General features: G+C 36.4%; 1 protein-coding gene across 1 annotated transcript; it reads right to left on the bottom strand.

The window, feature by feature from the left end:
• Positions 1-19,272: 19,272 nt before the first annotated feature.
• Positions 19,273-24,419, bottom strand: im:7136021 (uncharacterized). Its single transcript, XM_067367984.1, has 4 exons — positions 23,564-24,419; positions 23,296-23,487; positions 19,930-20,146; positions 19,273-19,811 (listed from the first exon to the last, which is right to left on the bottom strand). The coding sequence occupies exons 1-4, from the start codon at positions 24,210-24,212 to the stop codon at positions 19,607-19,609; spliced, it is 1,263 nt and encodes a 420-aa protein (XP_067224085.1). The 5' UTR covers positions 24,213-24,419; the 3' UTR covers positions 19,273-19,606.
• Positions 24,420-24,911: the final 492 nt, after the last annotated feature.

The following is a 24,911-nucleotide window of genomic DNA, read 5'->3' as shown; positions in this document are numbered from 1 at the left end:
CATGTGTGGTTGCGCCTTGGGCTTCAAACCCTCTTTAAGCTCTAAAAAGTGTCTGCTAAATGAAGTTGCTGCAACTAATCCTTACAAAGACTCCTCTTATTTTGTAGTTTGAGGGGTCTCACCATAGGGGGTCTGGTAGTTTCATCAAAAATAGTCTCATCAAAACAGATTACAGATTCAGTTTTTGGCCTCATTTGATTTTCGGGCTGTTTACGTAAAATACAAAGTTGAAATTGTAAGAATGCGTGTAAAATGGCATTGGGTCTTACTGAAATGGGTAACACTTTATTTCGTTGGTCCACTTTAGACATTCTACTAACTATAAGTAAGTTTGCAACTACATGTCAACTAACTCTCATTAGAGTATTAGTAGACTGTCTGCTTAAAGGGGACCTATTATTGAAAGTTCACAAAATGTGTGTCTACAGTGTGTGTAAACAACCAGCCTATAATGGTAAAAATCTATCCATTCCTTTTATATATATATATATATATATATATATATATATATATATATATATATATATAATCCCCATAAATCATAAACAGTCTCCCTAAACAGCAGTTCCAGACTCTATGTAAGAGTGGGGGAAGCCCCGCCCATGACTGGCGAAGGAATCTGTCTTATTAGCTTAGCTCCTCCCCTGAGTGAGCTGTACACAGTCCACCATGTTTATCTCCAGAGCATTTAACAGTGGCATTCAAGTAAGAAATATATTCTTAGTGATTTAATCAAGAGCAGTGAATGATTTTTTGTTTTTCTTTTGCGGTTTGGTTCATATTAACAGCATATACAGCTGTATATTCTGCTGCTTTCACTTTAATACACAGATGATCTAATATACACATGTGATTTATAATGCAATAAGACATGAAAGATAAATCAGTTTAATACTCCCAGTGCCGTCTGACAGGCAGTTTTTTGTGCGCGCGTTTCAGATGTGTGCGCTCAGAAAACCATATATCAGAAGTTAAACTGTTATGGCTTTAAAACGCATGCAAATAATTAACTTTCAGGATGAGCGTGGTAGTGATTGAGATGATCAAAACCAAACAGATGTCTTGTTAGTTTTTGGCATTGTATTCGAGGCACAAGCTATACAGGCTCCACCCTCTTCCGGAAAGAGGGGCAGGGAGCACTCGTTTGCATTTAAAGATACAGGCACGAATATAGCATCTGTTTCCTTCCACTCAAAAATGGACATTTACAACATGGTAGAATAAATGATCTGTGGGATATTTTGAGCTGAAACTTCCGACACATTCTTGGGACACAAGAGACTTATATTATATCTATTTTGATGGAACCTCAACAGTCTATGAGTAACCTTTGCAACTACATGTCAACTTATTCTACTAACTGAACCTTAACCCTAAGTCTACTAATACTCTAAAGAGAGTTTGCTTACAGTTAGTAGAATGTATAAAGTGGACCATCAAAATAAAGTGTAGCTCTGAAATTTGTTCCATTCAGTTCAGGCTTATTTACTGATCTTGACAGAAAGTTTAGCAATTTTTATAGACTTTGAATGCATTTTCACTTAAACCTCCTGCATTAGATTTATCACGTTTGTGGGTTTATCTGTTCAGCTGGGTGGCCAAATAAATCCACATCTTTATAAACCAAAAAAATAAGAGCTACAGTTTTTCCTAATGACAAATATTTGCTTACCTGTGCAAACTTCTTGCAACTTCTGACCTTTGTGTAAAAAGAAATAGATTAACTTCTATCAAGCGTGGAGGACTTTTGCACATAATACCCTGGAGCTTATGATGCTAGGAATGGTTAAAGACCCTCCATTAGGTTATTTTATAAGTACCCATATGATTATCTGTAATTTATGTTCTGAAAGTCCCTACAAGCAGGCCCATTTGTCACCAGTGACAAGCCACTGAGAAAACACACACCGTAATGTATAAAGCTAAAGGCAACTTTGCCTTCTTCCTTCCAGTGCTGTCATGTGAAATGAGATTATAGCAGAACAGGTTGGAAACCCTTCTATATTTATCTCATTAAAATTATTGTATGAGGTGCTAGTTAATAGCTATCATACATCAAATTTATTTATTTATTTATTTATTTTGTGGGGGCGGGGGGGGGGGGGGGGTATCTGGATGTTTTGAAGGGTATGATTTGCCTGTGCTTGTAAAATATTTTCCCATAATCCATTATTTCATGACAAAATGCTCCAAACAAAGCAAGTACCATCTGTTTCTATGCCTACATGCTGTACATTTTCATCTTTATCCTTCTCTCTCTCTTTGCCCCACTTCCTCTCATGTGAAAATATTAACTTAACATACAAATGAGAAACATTGCCAGACCAGTGATGCAAACCAACGGAAAAGCATATTGTTTGAGCGGATTATTGAGAAGAGCTGGACAGATTTTAGAACATACCCTGCCATGCTGAAAACACTGGACTTGTAGTACTTCAGGGATATTCTCATATCATTTAGGGCAGAGAACTGGTCAAAATCTGTCAATGAGTTTTTAATGACTTACACATTTATAATCAGCTTGTGTAGCATTACCTGTCAATGCAGTTTTTGCTATGGATACATTATTAATATTATTTTTGTGGATTTATTCGGCTGCAATACCGCACTGATCATTGACCTGATTGGACCAATAGATCAATAATAATATTAAATAGCTTTTATTAAAAACTCGTAATTGTATTGACAGGATTTATGGTTCACTAGTAACACTTTACAATAAGGTCTCATTTGTTAAAGACCACCTGTGGTGAAAATCGAGTTTTTAATGTTGTTCATATATCTATCTGGTGTTTTTAACATGCTTTAAGACAAACAATGTTTAAATTCATAAGTCAACACCTTTGCTGAGTATTTTCTCTTTAAAACTGCATCTAAACCAAAGACAGTCTCAAACCTTGGACGTCAGAAACTTCTAACCAATCACATCAATGTGCCTGTGGGCTTTTCATATCTTTAACTGACCGCGCAAAGGAGTCTCAAAAGAGGTTATCCCGGTATATTTTTCTGTTGATATGACAATTGTGTATATTTAGCAATATGGCGGGTGTATGATGCATATTACGATGTCATGATGAACTATATGCCTTTATCCACGTTCTGGGTTGTTCAAAGCGTTTCTAAGGATACTGATTATTAGAAGGCAGCTGTCTGACTCGTGAATGTGAATATGGTTTGTGTAACATTAGCAACACATTATTAGCTGTTTGATAACAGTCAAGCAAATGCTAATCATATTAATTACCGTTATGTGTCCGACGTAGTAAAAAAGCGACACCAGTGTGCAGCGTTTACCTCAGTAAGTTGACAAGTGGATCGGTCTGAGCTCGTGCAAGTGAGTGGAGGCGGGGCTAATTAGCATATTCATAGGTCCATGTATATTAAATGAGGTAAGGGTGTAGAGTTACATTCAAGCTATTTTAAGGCATTAAAACATTTAAACGTAATTTTGGTGATCAAAGATGAGTTTTAAGGGATACAATTATTCACTACAGGGGGACTTTAACATTAATGTATTAATTAACATGAACTAACAATGTGCTATACATTACATATATTTAATAATCTTTGTTAACGTTGGGTAATAAAAATAGTCGTCGGTTGTTCATGGTAGTTGCAGTGCATTAACTAATGTTAGCAAATACTACAACATTTAACATTTTAATAATGTATTAATAGAATTATTTTAATAATGTTGAGATTAGCTAAGATTAATAAATGCTGTTGATATTGTTCATTCTTAATAAAGTACTAAAAGTTGTTAACTAATGAAACCTTATTGTAAAATGTAACCGATTGACTTGTTTTTAAAATGAATTATTATTATAGCTTTTATAAAGCTTTTATAAAGCTGCTTAATAATAATGTTTTTTCAAATAATAATCATAATTAATAATTATATCATAATTTATTATTGACAGGATTCATTGGTTCATTCGTTTTATGAATGACTTTTATGAAGCTATTTGAAAAAATGTATATTAAAGCATATTAATTCTTCTTATTATTAGAACTTTTATAAATTATATCTGAAAACAATGATTATTATAAAAATATCTACAAATAGCTTCATATAAATAATTTTAACCCTTTTTGAGCAATGTTTTACTGTTGTTTAATAATGAATAGCCTTAATTAAACTATTTGAAAGCATTGATTATTATATTAATAAATAATCATTTTTGTCTACCATAAATAGCTTTAATGAAGCAATTTGGAAAAACATGAATTTTTTAGTTTGTTTTAGTGAATATTAATATTAATTATAATTAATTATGATTAACAATAATTATAATAACAATAGTTCTAATATGGCTGTTTTTGTTTGAATCTTGCTTTAGTTCCTGCAGTACAAAGCATAGTATTTGACAGCTCTCTAATCAAAAATTTAAGATTGCATTATATAATACAAGAAAAGCTTTCACCCTCTGTGCCTGGTAGATTCTGCGCTTCAATTAGACTTAAATCCTGTGATGTGCGCGTTCACTGAAGTTTGAAACACTGTAGGGCCCGAGATTCCATCCACCAGAGATTTCTCTGTGAAGTCTCTGCTTTACACTTCAACAGGCTAACGTCTTCTTTACAGACGCTCCACACACACACACACACTCTCTCTGAGAACAAACCTGAGCCTCTGCCTTTCTTACACACTCTTGTGGGTTATTTCACACTTTGCAAGCTGGGCCTTCTTCAACACAATATGTCATTTTGACTAAGCGCAAGTGACATGGAAGAGAATCAAACAAACATTTTATAAAGAGCTTGATAGAACACATATAATGTTCAAATGCGATTTCCCCGGCTGATTCTTTAAATAATATTTGATTCCCTTATTCACTTTTTATACTTGGAATACAAACAGCCTTACAGGCAGCCAGACACTTTCAGTAAAGTTTCAAGTTCTTCTAGCATTAGAATGAGCTTTAGTTTAGTTTAGTTTAGTTTAAAGGTGGAGTGTGACATTTTTGGTGTCTTAAAATACTTTCTCAGTTTGATGTGCAAAGGCAACTGTAAGTAATTTGTTGGTTGATTCCCTCTAAAAGTGTAAAAACTGTTTGTTTCTTTGTTTGTTTGTTTGTTTGTTTGTGTAGACAACACACTCTTAAAGTTTTTTAATTGACAGTGATGATTCCATGAAGAACCTTTAACATCCATGGAACCTTTACATTCCCTAAAAAGTTAATATGTTCTAAGAAGAAAAAAAAAAGATGACTGAAAGTTTCTTTGGGGACCCAAAAATGGTTCTTCTATGGCATCACAGCACCAAAAAAAAAACAAATAATATTATGGAACCTATTTTAAGAGTGTGGCTGGCAGGGCGGTATAGGAGACTTTGGGGAAACCAGGTTAGTGTAGTTCTTAGCGCATAAATCACACATATACCTTTAAATATTTTGCTTTCCGATAGTATATTTCCTTTGCTTTTTTTAAAGCCCGTAAGTTTTGCCTCTTTGTCGCCATCTCTGTTTGAAACCATTAATTGCAGTTATTTGCGGAATTATCATTTTTTACGTGGGTTGTGGCTCCTCAGCGCAAATTAAAGGGTTAGTTCACCCAAAAATGAATATAATGTAATTTATTACTCACCCTCATGCCGTTCCACACCCGTAAGACCTTTGTTCATCTTCGGAAGACAAATTAAGATATTTTTTGTTGAAATCCAATGGCTCGGTGAGGCCTCCATAGCCAGCAATGACATTTCCTCTATCAAGAACCATAAAGGTACTAAAAACATATTTAAATCGGTTCATGTGAGTACAGTGGTTCAATATTAATATTATAAAACGACGATAATATTTTTGGTGCACCAAAAAAACAAAATAATGACTTATATAGTGATGGCCGATTTCAAAACACTGCTTCATTAAGCTCTGAATCGTTATGAATCTTTTTTGTCGAATCAGCGGTTCACGTGTCACGTGATTTCAGCAGTTTGGCGTTTGACACGTGATCCGAATCCATGATTTGACACAAAAGATTCATAATGATTCAGAGCTTAATGAAGCAGTGTTTTGAAATCGGCCATCACTATATAAGTCGTTATTTTGTTTTTTGGCGCACTAAAAATATTCTCGTCACTTTATAATATTAATAGAGAACCACTGTACTCACATAAACTGATTTAAATATGTTTTTAGTACATTAATGGATCTTGAGAGAGGAAATGCCATTGCTGGCTATGCAGGCCTCACTGAGCCATTGGATTTCAACAAAAATATCTTAATTTGTGTTCCGAAGATGAACAAAGGACTTACGGGGGTGGAACGGCATGAGTAATTAATAATGGGGTGAGTAATTAATGACACTATTTTCATTTTTGGGTGAACTGACCCATTAATCTAATGTTTGCTGTCAGTCACCACATCGGTGTGGATACTGTACTCTAGAATCACAGATTCTACATCTTGGAAGTAAGACCAAAATAAGAATTTTCACTGGAAAATGTCATCTGAAGGAGTAAGTAACAAATCTGCCACTTGAGAAAACCAACTGACCAACTGAGAAAAAAGCAATGAATCGCGCTGCCAGTGGTGATTAAATCTAATGTTCGTTTAGCTCAGATCGTGTCAAGCCGTGCAAATTATTATTGTTATACTTTGTTCTCAAATTGTTAATGTTAACAACATCAGCATTGTGTGACTATTCGTATTTAGTGTGTATTGGCGTTACCTGTAGATTTCAATTTCTGTAGCCACTCCACAGTTCGAAGTCTTTTGCTTTTGACTACAGGTGAATCTCCAGTTGTCATTGATGACTGTCATTTGGACCACTGGATTACAATCCACCATCAAAATGATAACTTTATTTATCCCAGCTGCTGTGAGAAAACGCTATAACTGATCTGCCTCCAGTAGCATCCTCACATGCCATATAGCCTACTAACCAGGACTCGTTCTTTCTGTTTACAGACGTGACGTAATGACGCAAAGATGAACGGCTGCATGCTTGAATTTCCCGTGGAAACCCACCAGTACCAATTTTATTGTAAAACATTATTACAAGCTTACCATTGTGAATCAGGCTAAGGTAAGGAGAAAGTTTTGAACACTGGCTGGTTATGTTCTTGCTCAAAAATTGATTTTGGATCATTTTTAACAAAAAAAAGTTACAGACAGTAGCTTTAAAGACTTCATTATTAAATGATCTATTTTAGGTTGTTTCATTTTGGTAACCTACCCAAACAGGCTGAATTAAATTGGAATTTTTTTTCTTTCTTTTTGTGCTTTTAAAATTCGACAACTGGTGTTCAAGTAGTTGTTAACGCTCACTGTAGGAACACTGTGTATTCATTCTGCTGAGGGCCTGTGGATATTCCAACAGTGAAATCATCACAAAAAAATTGTCTATCTTCAAAATGTGTCTGAAATATTAAAGTTAAATGACTTTGACAGCCCGAACATTAACATAAGGTGATGGAATCTAAATGAGAATGAAGGGTGCATGAACGAACAGAAGCTGCTTCTCATGCTAAATTCAGGGTGTTCCTAATATTGCATTCAGTTCAGATATTCAGTCTGAAGTTTGTTCTGTATGTTAGCTGACACACACCCATCTGTCAGACAGGTTGTAGCTGTCACTGTTGAGTAATGGATCCAGACTCTGTCAGGTGCCTATCAGAACAGATGCCATCACAGCATATAGACTCTCAATTGGTGATGGGAGTTCAGGCAGAAAATACCATGTGATCAGACTGCAGCACAGTGAGTTTGACCACTTGTTATTACATAGAGTGGCTTCAAAAATAATTTGGACACTTTAGCCATGATGGGAAAATGTATAATATAATAAAATATAATCTGATATTCTAGTGATAACGGCACTCTTACCTTTTTACCGTTTGTATCCAATACTAAACGACTGTCACGGTGGCCGAGCAAATCCACTGTAATTTTTGCGAATACATTTGTTGTACCACAAACTGTAGTTTTAAAGGAACACTCCACTTTTTTTGAAAATAGGCTCATTTTCCAACTCCTCTAGAGTTAAACAGTTGAGTTTTACCATTTTCGAATCCATTCAGCCGATCTCCGGTTCTGGCGGTACCACTTTTAGCATAGCTTAGCATAGTTCATTGAATCTGATTAGACCGTTAGCATCACGCTTAAAAATGACCAAAGAGTTTTGATATTTTTCCTATTTAAAACTTGACTCTTCTGTAGTTAAATCGTGTACTAAGACCGACGGAAAATAAAAAGTTGTGATTTTCTAGGCCGATATGGCTAGGAACTATACTCTCATTCCGGCGTAATAATCAAGGAACTTTGCTGCCGTATCATGGCTGCAGCAGTGCAATGATATTACGCAGCGTCTCTCACAAACGTCTCCATGGTTGCAAGGCACGTTCCCTGTGCAAGCAGGGTGTCACAGGCGCTGCGTAATATCATTGCACTGCTGCAGCCATGGAACGGCAGCAAAGTTCCTTGATTATTACGCCAGAATGAGAGTATAGTTCCTAGCCATATCAGCCTAGAAAATCGCAACTTTTTATTTTCCGTCGGTCTTAGTACACGATTTAACTACAGAAGAGTCAAGTTTTAAATAGGAAAAATATCAAAACTCTTTGGTCATTTTTAAGCGCGATGCTAACGGTCTAATCAGATTCAATGAACTATGCTAAGCTATGCTAAAAGTGGTACCGCCAGAACCGGAGATCGGCTGAATGGATTCAAAAACGGTAAAACTCAACTGTTTAACTCTAGGGGAGTTCGAAAATGAGCCTATTTTCAAAAAAAGTGGAGTGTTCCTTTAAGAGGTTTTTTTAAGGTGAGAATATAGTTGTTTGGACCTGAAGTATGTGACTCATATTTAATCATAGCACCTATTTTACAATTTGTTTAGACGTTCTCTGAGATGCGAGCTCCAGGCTGTCAGCGGCCGTTCGGTGCTCGTGTACCCACCGAGAACAGTGGTTTTATAGTGTGTCTTATAGTGGTTAAACAGGAGATAGAATTCATTTTGGTTACATAAAATGGGCAATCTTTGGTCTTAATCTATTACTTGTTCCAGAGCAAATCGAATTGTGCTTTGTTAAATTTGATAATTGAATAGGAAGATATTTGGAGGAATGTTTGTAACCAAGCAGATCTCGCCCCCCATTGACTGCCATAGTATTTTTTTGTCCTTCCATGGTAGTCAATGGGGGCAACATCTGCTTGGTTGCAAATTATTCTTCCAAATATCTTCCTTTGTGTTCAGCAGAACAAAGAAATTTATACAGGTTTGGAACAACGTGAGGGTGAGTAAATCATTTTTGGGTGAACTATCCCTTTAAGATAGTACAACAAAATGTAAAAATAATAGAATTGAAATCATTTGTTTGCAGATGCCACTTGGTTTGAAATTTTAAAAATGTATCTTCTTTTTAAAGTGTGGCTTAAGTGTCTTTTTAGAGCTGCTGTGTGAGCTTGGGTTATCAAAAGATTTGCACAAGCTCTATCCTAATTAGACAGGAAGAAGAAGTTTCCACTGACTGCAAGTAACTAGGGTCATGCTTGTAAATTATTAATCCAGACCAAGCATGTTTCTGTGTGTGTTGTCAAGCATGCAGTTTTGTTGTGCTGAGTTGCACCTTCAACCAAAGAACCCTGCAGTAAAAATCCGAGTTTAGAAAGTGTAAATGATGTGGGATGTGTTTCAGTTTAAGTAAACACGATTGATTTGCTCTTTATGATTCAGTTACTGAGAAGGCACATACTGCTGGAGAGAGAAGTGAAAAGATTGCGTGGTTAAAAATGTATAGCAGCATATTTTTTACAACAGACATTCCTTGAGGCAATCGAAAAGAACATTGCAAGATTTCAATGGTGTATCTTCACTTGAATTCAAATGTTTTCATCAACATGTTTACTATAACTAAATTGCATTCTGCTACAAAAGTAAATGATTCCCGAATGTGCCTCTCTAAACATAACTTGAGCTACTGGATATTTGTTTTTATTCTGCCTAATTTTGTTTTAAGGTGTGACCACTAAAAGCCTTGGACATCACCATGGAGATGATGCCTTGGATAACAAGGAAGGGAAAATGATGGAGGTTCATTCATATTGATAATCAGCTGTCTTAAAGGAGGCAGATTGAATCATGGCAGCCGTTCTCTCTGCTCAGCTGCATTTGGTTAGTGGCTATATTTATGATAACGTCCTCCTGCATGTAGACATAGTCAACGTGTCTCTTATTCTGCCCTCATTTTGGAAACCCTTTACTTGGTTAGAAAGACAATTTAAGTAATAAAATACATAGGCTTGTAGGTTAATATTGCTTTCCTTTATATTCCACACCACGATAAGTACATCTATACAGTTTATATTCCAAAAATTAAGGTTTGAATACTTTCACAAGGCACTGTTTGTCAAAATTCTAAAGAAATGATCCGTTGGTGTGTCTGTTTCTTCACGACTTTAAAAACCCATAGTCACTATGAACTGTCATTGCATAGCAAGAGCTGTGTATAGTGATGCTTCAAAAATATCTATTGTGTTTAATGGGGAATTTTCAGCATGAAAATTATGAACAAATGGTTATATAACAAAATAAGGTGACTTTTTTAAGTTAAATATTCCTTTAAATATTTGTAATGCTATTTGAATGTACTTATTGCAACTATTTTACAGCTACTTGACTAAGTATTGGCACTGATTGGCAGCATCGCCATCAACATGATCCAGAACATCTCTTAAACCCTGCTGTTGGGACATCATACAATTCTTACAGAGATGGTGTGGACACAGTGAAGGTCAATCCTCCTATTTCTCTGATTGAGTATTGTGTTTGGTATTAGAAGACGATGCTCGGAAATGACTTGTCCAGTAGACAATGATAGCATTGTGTTATTGCTTGCCCATGAACACCCTTACATCCATAAAACAGGGACTACTTACAGATTCGTATCATGTAGACACCAATACTGTACATTGTGTTATTGCTTGCCCATAAACACCCTTACATCCATAAAACAGGCGCTACTTACAGATTCCTATCATGTAGACAGCAATACTGCATATAGACACATACTTAACCCAAACATGTGGGAAAGTGACAGTAACTGGGACAATCCTCTTACACGTCTGCACTTTAGTTTGCTTTTGTGGTGCATTAACACTTCATGTCAGTTTGATCTCAAGTAATTCCAGGACTGGGAGTATGCTGTATGGGTCAAAAAGCAACACACATACTCAACTCAATCATGCAGTCCTTGACCCTGCAGCAACGAGAGGATGCATCTCCCAGATCAGCACAGCAGCCCAGCAGATAAGAAATGATGAATGCAGATTGTTCTGTGGCTGACACTATCATCAGTCTATGGTGACTTAGTAGCAGCAGGAGTCTACACCCCGGGCACCAAGCGTCCGTGAGTGATGACCACTCCCACTGCATCCTCGGCTACATACCAGTGGCTGCCGTGTATGAAAACCAAATACCAATCCTCTATCAAACTCCTCTGGAATTGCTTCTTTATCTCTGTCTGCAACTGTATGACAAAGGGAGCCATCAGCTTGCTGCTTTTAATCTATTAGTATTCTTCAGGGAAAAAAAAAAACACTTTTATTTATTTATTTATTTATTTTGGAGGGGGGTGTTGTGAACCTGTTGTGAATGCCTTTAAATGTAATTTACTGTTGCCTAGCACAATGATCATGATTTTCTTTGCGTTGGAGATCAAACCAACAACGTTCCAGCCCAGACTAAAAAAGATCATACAAAATCTAGAGATTTTAAGCCTAAGAAAAGAACAAAAAAGGGTTATAAAAAGGATCATAAGTGATCCAATGAAGGGAGGAAAGGCAGGACTTTCCTTGTCATACATAGAGAATAGAAGATTGGGTAGAGGTTCAGGAAGTCGTACCACTATACAGTCTCTGTGTCATTTGGATGAGCCCTGAATGATTTGGATCTGTCTCTTTTGGATGAGCACTGTATAATTGACGCTCATACTCCGGCTAAGTCCGTAGAGTCAAATTATGCTATGCCCATTATGTTTGTGCATAGGCACAGCTAATGAGGTAGGTATTAACTCAGCATGGCATAGTGTGTTTTGTTCCCCATAGCTTCAATCCAAGACACAGTGTTGAGTTTCATTTTGAAAGGCAACGTCTCCGTTTACGACTATAACCATGGTTCCCTGAGAAGGGGAACGAGACACTGCATCCCATTGCCATGCCTCTGCAGAGATGTCAAAAGTACACACATCCTTCACTCAAGTACAAGTACAGATACTCGTGTTTAAAAAGACTCTGGTAAAAGTTGAAGTGCAGACTACACTTCTGTACTCAAGTTAAAGTAAAAAAGTAGCCATTACTGCTACTTGTTTTACTGTCACGCTAGTAACTGGACCTCACATCATATTACAATAATACAAAAGAACTTACATTTCACATTTTGTTAGCTAATGAATGTATCCAGGCTAAACAACCACCACGTAGAACAGGGCTGGACTGGGACAAAATATCCAATACACCTACAACAAATTCTGAAACCACGGAAAACTTTTTATATGGACATCACATAAAAAAAAAATAAAAAATGTATATCCTTAGCCTGGGCCGTGCCAAATAATTAAAATTCCTGTCTTGAACTGCACCTTCACTTCCATTTTCCTTTTCAGTCTCTTCATTTTCCCTGATATCTTTTGGTCTCTCACCTGTGTGTTTTACTTTTTTCTCTAATTTTCTTGTACCTTTCACTTTTTCATCAGCACATCTACTGTTATGAACAGATGTGACCACCCCATTGTAATCTGTTGGCACATAATATAAATTTTAGTTATATAATATAAATTTTACATTATGACCATGTGTTATTGTTTTATCTTTTTTTTTAAGTTATATTTATGGGCTTTTTGTGCCTTTATTTGGAGAGGACAGTAGAGAGCAGACAGGAAAGCATTGGGCAGAGAGAGGGGGGCAGGATCGGCAAAGGACCTCAAGACAGGAATCGAACTCGAGTCACCGTGAACGCATTTGCACCATACTTTGGCGCACTAACCACTAGGCTATCGATGCCAACAGTTATTGTTTTATCTTAAAATGACTTTAGACTCTAGATTTAACAAAACTATATTTTCTAAATTGCCTAAATGTCAAAATTAGTACAATAACTACATCATGACAATATCTTTATAGATATCTTTATATTCTTATACTGAACATGTTATTGCATTATCATGAGTCATGTTTTTCCCTTACGAAAATTAACCATGGTTTTATTATAGTAAAAGTAGAGTAACCATGTTTTTGGTGTCAAATTGTCACACATGCTTCAGACACCGGTCACGCTGATGGCATTCCCTATAGCTTCAATCTAAGATACAGTGTCTTGTTCCCTTTCTCAGGGAACCATGGTTACAGTTGTAACCTGAGATGTTTTCATACTGTACATTTGTAAACTCTGGGTTTATGTTCTTATTTGCATATTTATGAGATCAGTGACACTGATTGAATGATTGCAAATCACCTCATGTACTCATCATGTTTGAATAACTCGATGTGGGGAAATGTCACTCTTAATCCTCCTGAAATGTGCAACAGTAAAAAACAAATAACTTTGTTACCCTAGTTAACGCATTTGTGCCGCAGTCTTTTTCATCTGTCCTTTAGATCTTACATGCTAAAACACTGCATGTAAAGTTTCTGTGACTGTACAAAGTGCATGAATTTTTAATTCAGTAAGCACTGCTTAGTTTATGATTGGTTGTCTGCTTCATGAACTGCATCGTTCCATGCTGTTCAGTTTTGACAATACAGTTTAGAGCACAACAGGGTTTCATAACGCTGGGTTTAAAGAGAGCATAAACCACAGGTATGATTAGTTAAACTAATTGTGAGAAATGATCACATCCAGCACCTTAGCAGGTGGCTATTTTTTCTATTACATGTTGGTTTGTGTTATTTTACTCATTGTCTATGAATGTGAGTGTCTCTCCAGTCCAGCTGTTCTAGCACAAACAGATGAAAAAAGATTTGATGTCTCCCAGCTTTTGATTTATTAATGCTACATTGTCTTTATCTCTTTCATTTTGTAGTCGACTCCCCATTCAAACCCACCTATTGATCATTTTTTAGATTATGTATCAATAATGAATGTTTTCATGCACTACCAAATATCATTTAAATTACTTGTCTTGAAGAAAAGTATTTTATTTATGGAAAAAGTCATCATTAGGTCTATTTTCCTTCAACTTCCTATGGAACACCCTGTTCATATTCTACTTCAAAGAATGTAATTATTTATTAATTGTTTGTACATTGATGTCTTTGAGCAACTTATAAAATAGAAATGTTCTTATGGCACTCATCCACATGTTTGACCATCTCTCTCTTTAATTTTTTTGCTCAGCCGCTTCATTATTCTCTTTCGTTCTCTGGCTATATCGAATGAGGTATGAACACATTAAAAATATGGGATATTTTTCATTAGAATGTTTTAGGGTTTTGGAAATGGACTAAAACAAAACATAATGTCTGATATCTAATATTAAGTTGTGGGTATTTCTCTAAGTCTTACATTTATCGGTTTTACTTTGTTGGTTAATACTCATTTTTTTTTCAACAAGACATATAGGACATGTCATTTCCTTGAAGGGCCAAAGGATTGGCTGGGGTTTTAACCAAACCCAAAATATCTGACCATCACCTTAAAGTCGGCATGAAATGGAAGTTGTGATGCTTGATATTTTCCACTCAGAATTGATTGGATCTTTGGTTGTTGTGGTTTACTATTGCTGTGATCTCATGTGAGTGACAGTTTGTTCCGCCCTCGCGTCAGTAAACACATCATCAGAGAAAAGAAGACATGCTGTTGCAAAAGGGAAGGCAAGTTATTTTGATTAAAGATTAGGAGGGCACATGAATTTTAAAAAATAATGATGTGCACATAAATACTTCATAATAAATACTGTAATATTCCATTAAAAAATAAGTATTATCCATTTTGATTAATGGTGCATTAAAGTAAATTTAAAAGATTTGGATTATGAGATTTGACACAAGACACAAGACTGTTATTGGGAAGGAAAAACATCTCTTGTATTTACTTTGACTCTCTTAGAAAGCCTGAGCTTTTAGAGTACCTTTTGAATTTTAAATCTGTGAGATATAGGGTAGGGTTTTGATTAGGTATGATGTGGGTTCCGTTCAGAGATCTTTGCATAGACTTCTTTCTTTCTTTCTCTCGGTTCAGTTTTTCTGGCATACTACCTCACTACTAGTGGTAGCTACTGATTTTACTGTTTTATGGGAATAAAACACACACATGCACCTCACACACACATTCCCTTCAGAACTCATCCAGCATTCTCTCAGGTTCTTAACTATACAATTTACAACACCTGTAGTGTCCTCAAAACATCTGAACCATAGAGAAAGGGATAGAAATCATGTGCAAAGAAAAAATATTTGCTGGAATTTGGGTTGTTTCCTAAAGACCTCTATTTATATTTGGGGAAAGCTGTCACACTTTTCTTTTTATTACTGCAGCTGACATTTCTCAAAGTAGGTTTCTTTTTTAATGTCAATTTTTATACAGTCTTACATTTAAAAAAAAAAAATCTGCATGTATTGCCCAGAATAAAACACGTGAATAAAGTTTAAACATAATTGAACACATTGGGATAAGTTGCCACAATAGAACCTGTTATCCTAGGATTTTTGGCAAAATATATATATATAGTGGATACGGAAAGTATTAAGTATATCAGCCATTTGCTAAAATCATTTAAGTTCATTTTTTTCCCTCATTAATGTACACACAGCACCCCATATTGACAGAAAAACACAGAATTGTTGACATTTTTGCAGATTTATTAAGTAAGAAAAACTGAAATATCACATGGTCCTAAGTATTCAGACCTTTTGCTCAGTATTTAGTAGAAGCACCCTTTTGATCTAATGCAGCCATGAGTCTTTTTGGGAAAGATGCAACAAGTTTTTCACACCTGGATTTGGGGATCTTCTGCCATTCCTCCTTGCAGCAGATCCTCTCCAGTTCGGTCAGGTTGGCTGGTAAACGTTGGTTGACAGCCATTTTTAGGTCTCTCCAGAGATGCTCAATTGGGTTTAAGTCAGGGCTCTGGCGGGGCCATTCAAGAACAGTCACAGAATTGTTGTGAAGCCACTCCTTCATTATTTTAGCTGTGTGCTTAGGGTCATTGTCTTGTTGGAAGGTAAACCTTCGGCCCAGTCTGAGGTCCTGAGCACTCTGGAGAAGGTTCACGTGCAGGATATCCCTGTACTTGGCCGCATTCATTCCCTCGATTGCAACCAGTCGTCCTGTCCCTGCAGCTGAAAGCCATGCTTCACTGTTGGGACTGTATTGGACAGGTGATGAGAATCTTATTTCTCACCATCTTGGAGTCCTTCAGGTGTTTTTTCATGTGTCTTGCACTGAGAGGCTTCCGTCGGGCCACTCTGCCATAAAGCCCGACTGGTGGAGGGCTGCAGTGATGTTTGGCTTTCTACAACTTTCTCACATCTCCCGACTGCATCTCTGGAGCTCAGCCACAGTGATCTTTGGGTTCTTCTTTACCTCTCTCACCAAGGCTCTTCTCCCCCGATAGCTCAGTTTGGCCAGACGGCCAGCTCTAGGAAGGGTTCTGGTCATCCCAAGCGTCTTCCATTTTAGGATTATGGAGGCCACTGTGCTCTTAGGAACCATAAGTGCAGCAGAATTTTTTTTTGTAACCTTGGCCAGATCTGTGCCTTGCCACAATTCTGTCTCTGAGCTCTTCAGGCAGTTCCTTTGACCTCATGATTCTCATTTGCTCTGACATGCACTGTGAGCTGTAAGGTCTTATATAGACAGGTGTGTGGCTTTCCTAATCAAGTCCGAATCAGTACAGCTGGACAAACACAGCTGGACTCAGATGAAGGTGTAGAACCATCTCAAGGATGATCAGAAGAAATGGACAGCACCTGAGTTTAATATATGAGTGTCACAGCAAAGGGTCTGAATACTTAGGACCATGTGATATTTCAGTTTTTCTTTTTTAATCTGCAAAAATGTAAACAATTCTGTGTTTTTCTGTCAATATGGGGTGCTGTGTGTACATTAATGAGAAAAAAATAATAATTTAAATGATTTTAGCAAATGGCTGCAATATTACAGAGTGGAAAATTTAAGGGGGTCTGAATACTTTCCGTACATTGATGATTTTAGCAAATGGCTGATATACTCAATACTTTCCATATCCACTGTATATATATTTATATATACATATAAAATCATAGAACAGCATCCTCCAGTGCAGGCGTTATTTTCGCCAGTTTCCTGTATAGCTCCCTTTAGTTGCTACACAGGTTTCATTGTCCCAGCATGATACAGCATTTGCATCCGGATGAGCTGGCAAGCTATCTCCCAGATAGTCTGTCTGTTCATACGGCATCTTCTTTCTCGTAGATGAGACGGCATGGACAGCCATTTCATATAATGATGGAGAGCTTGGACTTTACTGTCTCACACGAGCAAATTGCTTTCTGATAAGAATGGAGAAGTCGTTTACTCACAGTAGAGTGGGGGCTTCACCATTCACGTATACTCGAAATGAGAAATGATTGTGTGTGGAGGAGAATGCAAAATCCCACCATAGACTGTAATGGAAGAAACTAACAAGATGATACCATCCACTAAATGGCATTGATTATGTGTGATCATGTGGGGAGGTGCATAACGTCCTCCATCGCCATTATTGTATAATTTCTCCATTGCCGTTTTCATCTCAATCAAAACTAATAGGGCTGGCATTTTATTGCTTCATACGAGCTACTTTGAATTCAGCTCTAGCTGGCCTGCCATTCAGATAATTTAGGGTCAGATCAATGAATTTAAGAGAAATCCGAAACTCCCATCCAGAGCCTAATAGCAGTCAAAAGCTGCAAAGTGTTCCATCCTCAAATTATTGCTAAAAAACACTTTCAATGAAAATTCAAAGGATGCAAGACATTTTGCTCCATTTTTTAATCAAATGCTATATGAATGAACCAAGTGAAATTCTGTCACGACGTAATTCTATAATGACTGAGTGAACTTTTTCTTGTATCTGGAAAAGACATAAAACGCAAGGGGATTTTGTTAATTTAGAGGCAAAACAAGGTTCAGAGAAAACCATGCAACACTAATTCGTAATTGCAATAGCAGACTCTTCAGGGTAAAACTGTAGGAATTTTTGGTCTTGGCTTTTGGAAACATTTCTTCCAAGAAATTCAGAACACTTAGAATTCTGAAAGATGTTGGAATGTCTGTCTCAGAATGAAATTTCAAAGAGAATACACCAATCTCCTTCCATGTCCTCCAGACTGCCATTTTCTCCTTTGCTGTACTCATCTCAGAGCTAAGAATCTCGAACATAGAATTCTCTTGCTGAGGTGAAACATTGAAATTTCTTGGACATGCCTGAAATGAAACATGTCCAAAAAAAAAAAAAAAAAGTATGTAAAACATTTTAAGGAGATTAAACCACAACTTTCACATCAAACGCATGCTAAACTATAACACTTTTCGAATTGCAGATAGAACCGGATGTTGAAGCATTGCAGGTTTCTCCATGGACACGGTTTAAGTCAGGCAGCATCGCATGCTACTCCAAAAGTGTTTTCACTCAGTCTCCTCTGTTACTTATGAGCACATTATTTCTCCCTCAGTGGGATATAATGTGGAGTGATATGTTGTCCTTGTCATCTCTCATTTGATGAATGCTCCATCCTCGGTTAATGGAAGATTTCTCACAGCTTCAATACACCATAAAACTTCTGGGAAGCTCTTACAACTGTATAACCTTGAGTGGGATTAAAACATCCAAACATTCACCCTTCAGTATTATATATGCAATGATGGATCAGCTTCACTACAGCTAATTGCTAGCACAATTGCTTCTAATTATATTAATGTCTCATCAGTTTGACTGGGCCTTGATTAGTAAAACCTGATGGAAAGCCTTTAAAATTCATTTTCATATCATAAATCCTTAAATGTCCAAATTGGAAAATGAAGTGTAGTAAAAAAAAAAAATGTTACATAACTGTTAATTATAAAACTAATTATAATAATAATAATCCTGTTCTGAGTGCTTATGGTAAACAAGTCTTTTCACTTTAATGTCATATTTGTCTTTCATACTAGTTTTTTTTCACATATTTATGTGGATTTATACTACATATTTGTTTCTAAACATATTTTGTGTACTACCGAAAGGATACATGAAAGGTTTTTTTATAACCAAGTGTGAATAGATTGCCACCTAGTGGAGAGGTTCGGATGTTAAGAATAGAAATGAAGACTTCCTACTGTATTCTTTATTTTCTTTCATTTTTTGAGACAATTTACAGAGACCTTGAGTGAATGTCCCATTTTCTAAATATGTACCACTTTGTAAAGAGTCAAGTAAATGCTAATGGAATACAATATCATTCACAACGTTTTAAAAGTAAAAAAAAGTGTGTGTCCTTTTCAAAATGTATTTCCTTTTTCTATCTTCAACATACATGTTCCTCTATATTACAAAGACAGCTGTGTATAAGGCACGATTATCTGTACATGTTTGAAATCGTACCCAAATGCATCAAATACACAACATACATGTTCCTCTATATTACAATGACATAAGAAACAATGAAGTGCATCAATTAAAACCACAAGAACAAGTGGTTTGGTCCTTTGAATTGGAATGAAGCACATGGATTCTACTGTTTGTTTGGTCATGAAATTTTTGAGTCAGATCTAGGAAAGTAGGACTGTGGCTCTGGGGTGCATCCAAAATCACTAACTGCTGAAGTCGAGACAGATTCTGAAGCTGAAGGAACACAGATTCTGGAACATTTTGGTGTCTGAAAGAGGGAAGTTGATTAGAATAAAAAGTTAACTGAGGTCAGATACACACAAAAAGCAGTACAATTACTTATTCTGATATAATATATTTACAATTCATGACAAAATAACTCTCACCTCACTTTCAGGACCTGCAGTTTTGGGAAAATCTGAGGTATTTCTTTGATTATACCGCAGTTGTCGTGACAACACAAGTCCAAGTGGAGGTGAAGGAGATCTGGCACCTGCTCTGCCATGATCCTGACTGCCTCCAAATCTGCCTTCACTCCCATGAGAGACAAACGCTGCACAGTCCTGGGTATTGATTTAGCATAGACCTGGAGTGGGAATCCTACTAGAAAATACAAAAGAAAGGACAAAAATGTAGAGGGATTTATTGTATAAATCAAAAAATATCAAGATCAAGTGCTGAATTGCTACTCTTATGTTCTTCCCTAACATGCTTATTTAAAGGGTTAGTTCACCCAAAAATGAAAAATTTCTGTCATTTATTACTCCCCTCATGTCATTCCACACCCGTAAGACCTTCGTTCATCTTCAAAACACAAATTAAGATGTTTTTCATAAAATCCGATGGCTCAGTGAGGCCTGCACTGCCAGCAAGATAATTAACACTTTCAGTGCCAAGAAAGCTGCTAAAGACATATTTAAATCAGTTCATGCGACTACAGTGGTTCAACCTTAATGTTATGAAGCGACGAGAATACTTTTAGTGCACCAAAAACAAAATAATGACTTTATTCAACAAGTCTAGTGATGGGGGATTTCAAAACACTGCTTCATGAAGCTTTGAAGCTTTACAAATCTTTTGTTTCGAATCAGTGGTTCAGATCGTGCATCAAACTGCCAGAGTCACATGAACTATTGATATTACGAAACACTTATGACGTAACAAAGCCTCGTTTACTGAAATCACATGACTTTGGCGGTTTGATACACGCTCTGAACCACTAATTCGAAACAAAAGATTCGTAAAGCTTCATGAAGCAGTGTTTTGAAATCGCCCATCATGTTGTATAAAATTGTTACTTTGATTTTTTTTTTTTTTTTTTTTGGCGCACAAAAAGTATTCTTGTCGCTTCATAACATTAAGGTTGAACCTTGTAGTCACATGAACTGATTTAAATACATCTTTAGCAGCTTTCTGGGCACTGAATGTGTTAATTGTCTTGTTGGCAATGGAGGCCTCACTGAGCATTGGATTTTATCAAAAATATCTTAATTTGAGTTTTGAAGATGAACAAAGGTCTTACGGGTGTGGAACGATATGAGGGTGAGTAATTAATGACAGAAATTTTTCATTTTTTGGGTGAAATAACCCTTTAATGATCCAACAGAAACTAGGGCTGACAATAGATTAAAATCAATATAAAATAACATAATAATTCTTATTAGTATAATATATTATAACAAATTATTAATATAAAAAAATGACATTTACTACTACTAAATAATAATAATAATAGCAACAATTATTATTATTGTTATATTCATCCCTGATAGCTCACATACATCTTGGAGACGTCTATTTGATGTGTGCGTTTACATCTGGAAGGCATATTTACTCATCTGCAGTGTGTCTATATACACTGCGTTCCAAATTATTATGCAAGAGACAAATCAGTAAGATTTCTGTACAATAAACATTCAGATTTTAGTTTTTCTAAGAAAATGTTTGTTTGTTTATTTACCAAAGTCTTTTTAGATAACTGGTATCAATCTCAGACAAAATAATTTGCCAGATCTATGGAAACCCTACTTAGAGGTTGTTCCACATTATTAAGCAAGTCACAGTTCTCATGCAATATGGGAAGAAAGATCTTTCTGAAGATGAAAAGCATGAAATGGCCCAATGTTGTGCAAAAGACATAAAAACAACTAATATTGTGTGAAACTGAATGGAGATTATCGAATTATCATGAGATTTGTGAATGATTTAGAGAACAGCAGAACTTGGTCAGATAAAGGCTTATTGAGGAAAGTTCCTGTCAAAAAGTTTAATTGTATTAAAAGGGCAGCTATAAAAAAAGCCAGTGTTGAGCAGAAAACAGGTATTTGAAGCTGCTGGTGTCTCAAGAAGCTCTCCATGCAGGCTGGCAGTTGTGCGTAAAGATGCATTTCAGCCACTCCAAACCAAACCTCACCAAGAGAAACATTTACAGTGGGTTTAGAAATACATGAAGACTCTTTTTTAAATAGTTTTATTCACTGACTAATGCCATACTACAATGGATGGTCTAAATGGATGGATTCCTGGATGGTTGGTGAATGGCCACCACGTTCCAACAAGACTGCGACGTCAGCAGGGAGCTGGTGGGTGATGATTTGGGCTGGAATACTGGGAAGTGAGATGGAGGGTATTAAAATGACTTTTGCAAGATAATTGGAGCTCATAACTGGCCATTTTTTTAGCTATGGTATAAAAAGGAGGATAGTGCATAAGTACAATGCACTATTTGTACAATGCACTATCCCATGCTGCAAAAAAACACCACAGCAATAAAACTGTTTGAAAATGTATTTCTACACCCACTGTAAATGTTTCTCTTTGTGAGGTTTGGTTAGTGGTGTCTAAAATGCATCTTTACGCACAACTGCCAGCCTGCATGGTGAGGTTCTCAAGACTCCAGAGACACCAGAAGCTTCAAATACCGGTTTTCTGCTCAACACTGGCTTTTTTTAATAGCTGCCCTTTTATTACAATTAATCTTTTTGATAGGAACTTTAATTAATAAGCCTTTATCTGACCGAGTTCTGCTGTGCTCTAAATCACTCACAAATCTTATGATAATTCGATAATCTCCATTCAGTTTCACACAATATTAGTTGTTTTCATGCCTTTTGCACAACATTGGGCCATTTCATGCTTTTCATCTTCAGAAAGATCTTTCTTCCTCCCCATATTGCATGAGAGCTGTGACTTGCTTAATAATGTGGAACAACCTCTAAGTAGGGTTTCCATAGATCTGGCAAATTATTTTGTCTGAGATTGATACCGGTTATCTAAAAAGACATGGATAAATACATTCTTAGAAAAACTAAAATCTGAATGTTTATTCTACTGAAATCTTACTGATATGTCAATTGCATAATAATTTGGAACGCAGTGTAGAACGTTTCCAGTCAGATGTCAAATAGACGTTTAGAAGATGTCTTTAAGATGTTTATGATTTAGAATGTTTGTAAAACTGATGTCTGTCAGATGTTTGTACACAGCAGATGCTTTCCAGATGAAGTGATCTTTAACAGACATCTTGCAGATGTATGTGTTCTATCTGGGATGATCCTGTGGGTACCAATAAAACTGAGTTTAACTTGTCTGTGTTAACTTTGTAGTTTTCTTTCAAGTAATCAAGTAATGTTTGTATTTTAATAGTTACATTATTTTATAAGTTAGTTATCTTATGGACACCTTAGAAATTTCCAGTTGAAGATCTCTGAGATAAAAATGACGCCCGTGTTTATGCATTATTTCATACTTACATGAAATGTTGAGTTCTGAGAGAACATGAAGCTCTTGCAACCAATTTGTGATGCGGCAGTATACTGGATTTATACGCCATTGTTTATTGTGCACTGCTAGTTTTGTCAGGGAGGGCAGAGCGTTAAAGGCAACAGGAGAGAGGCAGGGATCTCCATATTTCAGCAGCTCCAGGCTGCTCAGCCCAAACTCTCCTGTGTGAAAGACAATTGTGAAAATCTTCCCTTGTCTTTCCTTCATTTTGTTTCCATACCTGGAAAGCATACATACCTGGACGCCCAAAATAATCATCAGGAAGAATGCCATAATTTGGTCCCAATTTCAAGGAAAGGTGTTTTAAGTTGGGCAGGCGCCTCAACATGCCATGAAGGGCAGGTTTAAGGAGAGGGTTTTTATCTTCATGGTAGTGTAGTGAGGTAAGATTGACAAGCTGTGAAGTAGCAGCACTTATCTCCGATACTGAAGCTCTCTGTACCTCACACAAGCAGAGATGAGTCAGCTGTCTCAAAGATAAAAGTGAGCTGGTCAGACTCCGACAGGAACATTGACGGATGACAAGCCTCTCGAGGTGTTTTAAAGCCCCCAGTGTCACCAGAGCTGAGCCATCACTGCACTGAACCAGAGTAACGGAACTCATCCACGGCAGCAAACTCACAATGTGTTCCAATGCTTTTGCATGTGCCTTTTGAACAACAATGGACTTGGTTTTCCTTTGGCGCAGAGTTCTCCAAAAATGTGGTTTGTAGCTTTCGAACTTTTGGAGGACAACAACGCTGTCTTTCCATAAGGTCCAATGGTCGACCAGTCTTTTAAAAAACGTGCAGCTTAAACGAACACTCAGTTTGTCACGAAGAGGGAGAAATCCAAACACGTGGATCCACATCTCCTCCGGTAGTTTATTCTCGGACATCGTCTCCATTACCAAACGTTATCCTCACATGTATTTCTTCTTCTTCTTCTTCTTCTCTTGTTTAATGGCAGATTGCAAACAACTCTCACACGTATTCCCTAACATTTCAAATTTTTTATGCTGCTCGTTTTATCTTCTTTCTGACAGCATATTTCTGAATCACACGCTAATGACAACTTTTCTTCTTCTTCTTCTTCTTCTTCTTATTCTTCTTGAATTTTTTTGGCGGTTGATAAACAACAAAATGGTGTATTTCCGCCACCAACTGGTTTGGAGTGTGGATCAAAATGACTTCTTCCCCCTTTTTTTTATTTATTTATTTATTTTTTTTATTTACTTAGTATTATTATCTCCCATAAATGTGTTATTTTAAGGTACTGAACAATAAAACTATAGCATTAATTTCTCAAATTATTTTGTAAAATATTTCAGTATAAATTGGATTTTATTTATTTTATTTTTTCTAAATTTTGCATTAGAATCCTTCTTTCAGTCTCGTATTTCAACATGGTCCACTAATTCTTCTTGCCCACAAAATTCACCCCTTCCCGTATCATGTTTACCCATTTTATAGTGTACTATTTGATCTTGTGTGTCTAAATCTCATCCTTGATATTACTATTTAATCTTTCCTATTTTTCCCTGCATAAATAGTATTGAATATTACAAAAGTCACATGCTATTTAGGATGGATAGTATGCACATTGA

The sequence above is a fragment of the Chanodichthys erythropterus genome, chromosome 18, assembly GCF_024489055.1.
Source record: "Chanodichthys erythropterus isolate Z2021 chromosome 18, ASM2448905v1, whole genome shotgun sequence".
NCBI classification, from domain to species: Eukaryota; Metazoa; Chordata; class Actinopteri; order Cypriniformes; family Xenocyprididae; genus Chanodichthys; species Chanodichthys erythropterus.
Note: the sequence above shows the minus strand (reverse complement) of the source record. Positions and strands in the feature narration are given on the sequence as shown.